Source organism: Octopus sinensis, linkage group LG18, assembly GCF_006345805.1.
Source record: "Octopus sinensis linkage group LG18, ASM634580v1, whole genome shotgun sequence".
Taxonomy (NCBI): domain Eukaryota; kingdom Metazoa; phylum Mollusca; class Cephalopoda; order Octopoda; family Octopodidae; genus Octopus; species Octopus sinensis.
Genome location: NC_043014.1, coordinates 37087512 through 37097511, shown reverse-complemented (window position 1 = coordinate 37097511; position 10000 = coordinate 37087512). Strand labels below are relative to the sequence as shown.

The following is a 10000-nucleotide window of genomic DNA, read 5'->3' as shown; positions in this document are numbered from 1 at the left end:
GGCGAAAGAAACCGATAGATTAAGTACTAGGCTTACAAAGAATAGGTCCTGGGGGCGATTTGTTTGATTAAAGGCTGTGCTCCAGCATGGCCACAGTCAAATGACTGAAACGAGTAAAAGAGTATATATTGGATATATGTTATCCCATGGAGGGTTGCATTTACAACCCCTATCTCAATTTGTATATATATATGACAGGTTTCTTTCAGTTTCTGTCTACCAAATCCAATCGCAAGGTTTTAATTGGCCTGAGGCTATAGTGGGGTGGGACTGTACCCGGAGCAATGTTAGTTGGCAAGCAAGCTTCTCACTGCACCTATGTAGGATGGGTAGAATCATTTTCTTTCTTATGTTATTTTTTCTCTTACTTTTTTTCCTTCTTTCTTAGGTAATAAGAAGTTGTATGGTTGTGCTGCAGTTCCATCTGATTCAGATTCTGAGGTTAGTTGTGAAATTTTTGTTTTCTTTTAACTTTTCAAATATTTATTAAATTAAAAAAAAAAGATTTTTTTTTCTCATAGTAAATTTTTCTCATGTAAATTTATTAGAAATAGATAAATATAGGCGTAGGAGTGGCTGTACGGTAAGTAGCTTACTTACGAACCACATGATTTTGGGTTCCGTCCCACTGCGTGACACCTTGGGCAAGTGTTTTTCTACTATAGCCTCGGGCTGACCAAAGTCTTGTGAGTGGATTTGGTGGACGGAAACTGAAAGAAGCCTGTTGTATATATGTGTGTGTATGTTTGTGTGTCTGTGTTTGTCCCCCCATCATCGCTTGACAAGCGATGTTGGTGTGTTTACGTCCCCGTAACATTAGCGGTTCGGCAAAAGAGACCGATAGAATAAATCTTGGGGTCGTTTGCTCGGCTAAAGGCGGTGTTCCAGCATGGCCACAGTCAAATGACTGAAACAATTAAAAGAGTAATAGTGTTATTTGTACCAGGAAGGATAAGAGCTAAAACATTCCTTCTTTAGTCATCCATTTTTTTTTAACCTTACCTTAGTATCTTTGCTTGTGTATATTTATATATGCTTATCATTATAGGCATAAGCATGGTTGTATGTTTAAGAAGTTTGCTTCCCAATCATGTAGTCGTGAGTTCAATCCCACTACACAGCATCTTTGGCAAATGTCTTCTGCTATAGCTCTGGGCTAACCAAAGCCCTGTCCATTTACTTGGTAGATGGAAACTGAAAGAAGTCCATTGTATATATAGTTATGTGTAACAGTGTGTGTGTGAGTAATGGTATGTGTGTCATCATCATCATCATCATCACCATCATCATTTAACATCTGTTTTCCATGCTGGCATGGGTTGGGCAGTTTGACAGGGGCTAGTCAGCTGAGGAGCTGTGTGGGCTCCATGTCTGTGAAAATGATAAATAATGATGATGGTAATGGTGGTGGTGGTGGTGGTGGTGATGATGTTAATGATGAAGTAGTAGTAATGGTAGTAGTAGTAGCTAAGTATGAATTTATTTTGAAATATTTTTCTTTATCTTAAGATTTCAGATGACAACTCCTTACAGCATGTGGAATTTGCACCAAAGGATATGTGTCGAATATCATTTCATGTCAAAGACAATCTCCATGGCCTTGGTTATAGTGGCATCAATATCAAGGCAGCCCTTCCTTCTACACATGTTTCGCTATTTTCAGAGCCTTCCAAATATAACAAGATTACTGGAATCAAGAAAAACAAGAGAGGCATCAAAGGAATTGTAAGTGTTGACTTCAGTATAGATTTCATGGCTTAGTTTTATGCCTTATGTATTAATCACATTTGAGAAAATATTTGTAATTTATACATAATATTCATATTTCAGTTGTTGATTAGTCTCGGGTAAGTTCTGATTGATTAAACCTATGAATTAAAGTATTTCAAGCATAATCATCCCATGATCTTGTATAGTAGGCACTGTGTTGTCCATGGTCCTATAATCTTCCTTTGTTTAAGATAGTAGGATGTGATTTAATGGAGATGTGGCTGCTATTTCTTGCAGGCTAAGTGACTATACAGTTGCTTGTGATATTTCAGTTGCAAAACAGCACCCCCAACCATATCATCATCATCATCATCATCATCGTTTAGCGTCCGCTTTCCATGCCAGCATGGGTTGGACAGTTCAACTGGGGTCTGGGAAGCCAGAAGGCTGCACCAGGCCCAGCCTGATCTGGCAATGTTTCTATGGCTGGATGCCCTTCCTAACACCAACCACTCCGTGAGTGTAGTGGGTGCTTTTTATGTGCCACCAACACAGGTGCCAGACGAGGCTGGCAAACAGCCACGATCGGATGGTGCTTTTTATGTGCTACCGGCATGGAGGCCAGGCGAGGCTGGCAAACGGCCACGATCAGATGGTGCTTTTTACGTGCCACCAGCACTGAGGCCAGTCGGGGCGGCGCTATATTCCTGAAAATCTTGCTTTAACTTGGAAATCTGTAAAAGCAGAACATATTTTCTCATTGAATTCTATGTTAGAAACTGAGATGAGTTCCGAGTGAATTCTTTTTTTGCAAAAGAAACAGGTGTATTCAACCAAAACTATGCATGATAATATCAGTTTTCAAGCACATAGAGTACAGTAAATACATAAAGGCATTTTAGGAGAAATAATGTTACAGAATGAATAAGAACACAGAAGTTTTATGATGTGTTATGCACTCACCACAAATGATGTAATATGTTGTGGTGCAATGGGAATTACTAGAAGGATGAGTTGCACTGTCTTCTGCCCTATAGATCATTATCATGAGCATCAACTACAGGGGTGAAGAACTTATCCAAATTCGCTTCATGTTTATGATGCATTGTCTGTTTCTACAACATACATGTGTATGCATGCATATATGCATATGTATAACTAAGAGTTGCTGAAGCATGGAACAAACTGCCGGCATCAGCTGTTAGTTGTCGGAGCACTGCATCCTTCAAAACTTCCATGCTTCCTGAGATTCGCCAACACTACACCTGATTTTCTCCCCTCCATACACACACAAGCATGTATCTGACTCACACACTGTTCACTTTCCAGGCATTTGTACATTACTGCATATTCTTTATATGTACTTTTGACAAGTTGTAGTGCACCTGAGCACTGTATACAATAATTTCATTATATATTATATTTAGCTGTCTCTCTGTCTATCTCTTTCTCTCTTTCCATATATATATATGTATATATCAGATGATCATATGATTAACCAGACTATCAAATGTTGTTATACATCACTGGTCACAATGCGCTTTGCATAACTTTAGCTTTTAGCTTTCAAATGATGCTACCCCGTTGGCTATGTGAGCAGGCCAAAATTCCCCCTGATCAGAAGGCTAGCCCAACACAGAGTTATTCATTTATAGCTGAGTGAACTGGAGCAACGTCGGTGGTAGCGGCGTTGGCGTCAGCGTCGTGAGAATTGTATGTTGTTTATATCAAGAATTTAGAAACTTTGAGGGAACGTGAAATAATTAATTTATAATGGTTTTATTCAAAGCACACAGAGCCATAAATAATAACATTTAAAGATTATTTATAGCTTTATGCACTTCAAGTTCCACCATTATAAATGAATTATTTCACATTCTCTGGAAGTTTCTGAATTCTTTTTTTTCATGTTAGCAATATATGTGTGTGTGTGTGTGGTGTGTGCATGTTTTAATATCTATACCTTTATATATATAATATATATATATGTTTAATCTTATATATATATATATAATGTTTAATCTTCACAATATCTGAGAGTGTTGTTTTCCACCTGTTTGCCCTAGGCTTTTGGAGTAGGTGCTATGGAAGAAGATGACGAAGATATTTATGCAGCTGACAGTTTATCTAAGTATGATCAGTCTATTGGGTTTGCTGATGAAGAAGATAATCTACATGGATGGACGGCACCAGGTAGAAACAAGCCAGGTAAAAGCAGAAACAAAATTAATTCACAGCTTAGAAAATAACATATTTGAAGACATATAAGATGAACTTTTATTTTCCAAACATATGTCTCAAAAAAATCATTCCGCATCCTATATGCAAAGCTGAGCCTATATGCTTTAACCTTTAGCATTCAGATTATTTTCTCAAATATGATATTTATTTACTCTTTACTCTTTTACTTGTTTCAGTCATTTGACTGTGGCCATGCTGGAGCACCGCCTTTAATCGAGCAACTCGACCCCGGGACTTATTCTTTTGTAAGCCCAGTACTTATTTTATCGGTCTCTTTTGCCGAACCGCTAAGTAACGGGGACATAAACACACCAGCATCGGTTGTCAAGCAATGCTAGGGGGACAAACACACTCACACAAACACACACACGCATATATATATACATATATACGACGGGCTTCTTTCAGTTTCCGTCTACCAAATCCACTCATAAGGCTTTGGTCGGCCCGAGGCTATAGTAGAAGACACTTGCCCAAGGTGCCACACAGTGGGACTGAACCCGGAACCATGTGGCTGGTAAACAAGCTACTCACCACACAGCCACTCCTATTCATATTGTTTGAATTAATCATGCACTATCTCATAACTTTGAGGTTTTGGTGATTGATTTTTCTTTTATTCTTTTATTCTTTCACGTGTTTCAGTCAGTTGATTGCAGCTATGCTGGAACAACACCTTGAAAGGTTTCAGTAAAACAAATCAACCCCAGGAGTTATCTTTTTTTTTTAGATTATCGGTCTCTTTTGCCGAACCACTTGGCAACACCAGTTGTCAAGTGGTAATGGGAAAGTCACTTACGGACACACAAACACACTCACACACACACACGATGGGCTTCTTTCAGTTTCCATCTGCCAAATCCACTCACATGGCTTTGGTTTGCTCAATGTTATAGTAGAAGTCAATACCCAAGGTACTATGCAGTGGGACTGAACCCTGAAACATGTGGTTGGGAAGTAAGCTTCTTATCACACACCATGCCCTCATCTATTGTTTAGTTTTAGAATGACATTGTAGGATAAGTGTGAGAGGCCAGATGTAACATAAAGCAGATTGAATATTTGGGCTGGATATGGTCGGTTTAAAGGCTAAAGTGTTGAGGTGCTAAAATCTCCTTTTGTAAGTATGTGTTGCTGAAATTGGGTTGTATCTAATATGCCAATGCATCTTTTATGCCCTCAAATATGAGAAGACCCATCAAGCCAAGTGAAATTGCAGTCGTGGCAGATACTGGTGTCACACAATTGACACCTGTGCTGGTGACACATGAAAGCACCCATTACACTCTCAGAGTGGTTGGCATTAAGAAGGACATCTAGCCTTAGAAACCATGTCAAATCAGACTAGAATCTGGTACAGCCTTCCAGCTTGCCAATCCTGGTCAAACCATCCACCCCATGCCAGCATAAACAATGGACGTTAAATGATGATGATGATGAAATGCAGTACTTAGAAAGTATTTATTCTCTGTTGGAAGAGATCCATGAGATGGTAGTGAGCCAACTGCTTTTATATTGCCATCTGATTTCATTCCTTTAGATGTAGGTTCACGTTCTACTGAAGTCAAGTTAAAATTATGTTTGTTATTTTTCCCATATAAGTAAAATGAATGGCTGTTTCCTTGGAACCTCAACTCATGGTGGAGTTGTAGGGGTACCATTGTGATATATGACACATCTTAGTCATTTTAAACATGGTGAAGCCTATCCCTCCTGTATGGGAATACAACCAATTTCTTTAGGGGAGAGAGAAGGGTCAACCTAAGTATTAGACTAGTATCTTTTCTTTTACTTGCTTCAGTTAATGGACAGTGGCAATGCTGGGGCACTGCCTGCAGCAAATTAAGGAAATGAACCCCATTACTTTTAAATCTGCAACTTATTCTGTTGCTTCTTTTGCCAAACTGCTGAGTTACAGGGACATAAACAAACCAACACCAGTTGTCAAGTGGTAAGCAAGCAAATGCAAAGCTACACACACTCATACGCATGTATGTATGCACACACACACACACACGTGCATGTGCACACAGACAGACAGAAGACACACACACACTTGATGGGAGTTGGCACAGTTTCTGCCTATCAAATTTTCTTGCGAGGCATTGGTTGGCCTGGGGCTACAGTAGAAGGTGCTATGCAGTGGGCCAAACCTAAAACCACATGGTTAGAAAGTGAGCTTCTGAACCACAATCATCTCTAAAAGGTTGAAAACTATGGTTTCAGTGGGATTTGAACTCAGAACACAGACAGGCAAAATGAATACTGCAGGGCATCCCTATCCAATATCCTAATCATTCTGCCAGCGCAGCACCTATATCATACTGAATAGTTGAATCGGTTACTTATCAGTTCTTTTAATTTTTAAACCTTGCACTTATTCTATTGGTTTCATTTGCCAAACTGCTAAGTTACAGGGATGTAAATACACCAACACAAGTCGTGATGAGTGACAAACACAAACAAAAATACACACACACATGTGTATGTATGTATGTATATATATATATATATTATATATATATATATATATATATATATATGAAATAAGAAAATGGAGAAACATATCTTAATCAATGATCAACTACCAGATAATACCCAATCACATAATTTATTAGATCACTACATATGAACATTAAGGTCAAACATAATAATATAGAACAAAACAATGTACATGAAAGAGTAATATGATACAATAAGTACAGTATGTATAAGTGAATATAAATAAATACAAATATAAATATAAACATTTATGTATTAACTTTGTTGGGTGCTTCACTATCAGTATATTGGATATATGTTATCCCATGGAGGGTTGCACTTACAACCCCTATCTCGATTTATATATATATATATATATATGCTTATTTTGTGTTAATGTATGTTCATTTAAATTTTATTTATATTAAACTATTTGCTATGTTCTTATTGTGATTCAAATGAAATAAGAATCCACAGTATTTTTTCTCTTTTTTCTTATTGTAATAACTGTATATTAGACTGTTTATTGCTACATATTGAGAGAATTCTCCCAATATATCATTGACGACACCAGTTGATCTCTGGATTTTATAATCAAAATAAGCAACAGGATATCCAGAAGTAACGCAGTACGATCATTTCAAGCGACTCCATTTAATTGAACAATGCAACCATTACATCAATTTAAATGCAGAACAATCCTCAGCTGCATAAATTCATAGAATTAAATTAAATTAAAACAGATGGACACATTAGTATAATTTTACCTAACACCTCCAAGAAGGTAAGGAGATAGACCAAGTTCATGCTGTCTTCACTTCAGCTTAGAAGCTACTAAGGTATCAGGTAAAAAAGAGACTTGTTAGAGATCTAGCTTGTCTCACACACACACACACACACACACACACACATATATATATATATATATATATATATATATATATATATATATATAAAATTAATCAAAGGACATACTAAGTATGTCAACCTGCTTGAAATAACAGTCAAAACTCTTATTAAATCGCCAAAAATACACCGATGAAAACTACAGAAATCAAACGAATGCAAAATCAGGTTAAGACAATCTACTAACATACATTTAAGTATTTGGACTCACGTGGATCGATTTCTGCATTGGTAAAATAAAACCTTAGTTTCTTCAGCACGTGTTACCATGATTAGAGACTCCCAACCCATCGCTTCAAAGTCTGTGCTGCAACTGATTCGTTTCACGCTGAAATCATAACAGCCACTGGTGTAAAATAATTTCGATACAATTTACGAGAAAAATAATTCACCAAAAATTAATTTACGAAGGTGTCATTAATTCTATTATTATCCAATGTAACAATTTAAAAAATGATAATAATAACAGAATCAATGACACAGGCGATAGCAGGTCAAAAAATAGCATTAAATATATATATATATATGACTGATATAAGTAAAAAGATAAAAGAAAAGACAAGAGATAATTATTTCTTGTATTTTCTATTGATTATTGACTATTTGCAACATTTTCTCTTGATTCTCTTTTTCAGGACCTGCTCCTCCAAATAATTATGTTGGTAAGATATTGGAAGGTTTCACTCTGTCATCAAAACCTTTAACTCTGAAAGTTGCTTATCAACCACCACAAATCCCTAAGGGCTACCGGCCATATCATACATTTGAAAAGCTACCTTTAGATATTCAACAACCATCTGAAACACTGAAACCTCAAAACAGCATACTGAATGCTCTTAGTCGCAGTATTATCATTGGCGAAACAAAAACTACAGGTCAGTTGAGTAACTGAAGCTTTGATGGACTTTTGTTTTACTCTCTCTCTCTTTTACTCTTTTACTTGTTTTAGTCATGTGACTGTGGCCATGCTGGAGCACCGCCTTTAGTCGAGCAAATCGACCCCAGGACTTATTCTTTGTAAGCCTAGTACTTATTTTATCGGTCTCTTTTTGCCAAACCGCTAAGTTACGGGGACGTATACACACCAGCATCGGTTGTCAAGCAATTTTGGGGGGACAAACACAGACACATGTACACACATATATATATACATATATACGACGGGCTTCTTTCAGTTTCCGTCTACCAAATCCACTCACAAGGCTTTGGTTGGCCCGAGGCTATAGTAGAAGACACTTACCCAAGGTGCCACGCAGTAGGACTGAACCCGGAACCATATGGTTCGTAAGCAAGCTACTTACAACACAGCCACTCCTGCGCCTATTTTTTGATGTGATTGTCTTAACCCTTTAGCATTTAACTGGCCATATCCGACCCAAATATGCCTCTTGTTTTAAGTTCAAACTGACCAGGTCTACCCACTCACACCTACCCTACAATGTCATCCTAAAAAATAGACAATAACATCATCAAAATCTCAAAGCTATGAGACAATACATGACTAATTCAAAACAATAAGAATAAATAGGCTTTACATTTGGCAGAGTAATTTGAATACTAAAGGGTAAAATGAGGCATGAGTAGAAAATGAGGTCTTAATTTAGCAATTATTTCATGGTTTTTAGCCATTGGACTGTGGTCATATTGGGGCATAACATTATATTCATCTGAATGCCTATCTTATAGACTGGTACATATTTTCATCATCATCATTATCATTATCATCATTTAATGTCTATTGTCTTTGCTGGTGTTGGGTTGGACGGTCTGACCAGGGCTGGCAAACTGGAAGATTGAACCAAACTCCAATCTGATTCGGCATGGGTTCTACAACTGGATGCCCTACCTAACACCAACTTTCTGGGAGTGTAATGAGTGTAAATATGTCCCACCGGCACGTGTGCCATATGCATGACACCAGTATCTGTTACAAATGTGATTTTACTTGGCTCGATGGGTCTTCTTCTCAAGCATGGCATAATGCCAAAGGTCTCAGTCATTCATCATTGTATCTGTGAGGCCTGACACTCGAAAGGAGCTTTTCCTCATGCCACCTTGCCTTCGTGAGGCCCAACGCTTGACTCAAAAGGATGAAAGGCAAAGTGAACTTGAGTAAGATTTGAAATAAGAAATAATTTTTATCTACCAAATTCATGCACAAAGCGTGGTCGGCCTGAGGTTATAGTGGAAAGTGCTTGCTCAAGGTGCTGTGCAGTGGGACTGAACCCAAAACTATATAGTTGCAAAGTAAGCTTCTTAACTACACAGTCACACCCGAGCCTATGATTAATTTTTTTTTGTAATATCTTAATTAAAACATATTTAATCTATTACATTTTAATGAAAATTATGTTTAATCTAATTAGTTATTTTATGTTTGTTTCTTTTCTACTTTCAGGAAGTGTTTTTGATCTAATCAGTAAAAGTAGCTTAAAGAACTTACCAAAATTTGACAGCAGTAAAATGTCGGAGAGTGTTGATGAGAAAACTAAATGTTCTAATGATGATATAATAATAATAATGATTATAATAATCAAAGTGAGTCAGACACGCAAACGCCATCTAGTAGTCACAGAGAAGAAACAGAGAAGATTGAAAAGGATTCCACTATTGCTGCTGAAAGTTCACCTCAGACCAGTCAAGCTTTAGGAATGAAACCATT

The 10000-nt window shown here is 37.3% G+C and overlaps 1 protein-coding gene across 1 annotated transcript in view; it reads left to right on the top strand.

Annotated features, from left to right (window-relative positions):
* LOC115221755 (G patch domain-containing protein 1-like) overlaps positions 1–10000 on the top strand; it is a 147953-nt gene that overhangs the window by 108934 nt on the left and 29019 nt on the right. The window contains 6 exon segments of the mRNA XM_029791973.2: positions 389–441; positions 1510–1725; positions 3777–3918; positions 7974–8213; positions 9737–9981; positions 9984–10000. The exon segment at positions 9984–10000 is cut by the window's right edge and continues 131 nt beyond it. Coding sequence (XP_029647833.2) covers positions 389–441; positions 1510–1725; positions 3777–3918; positions 7974–8213; positions 9737–9981; positions 9984–10000 — 913 coding nt within the window.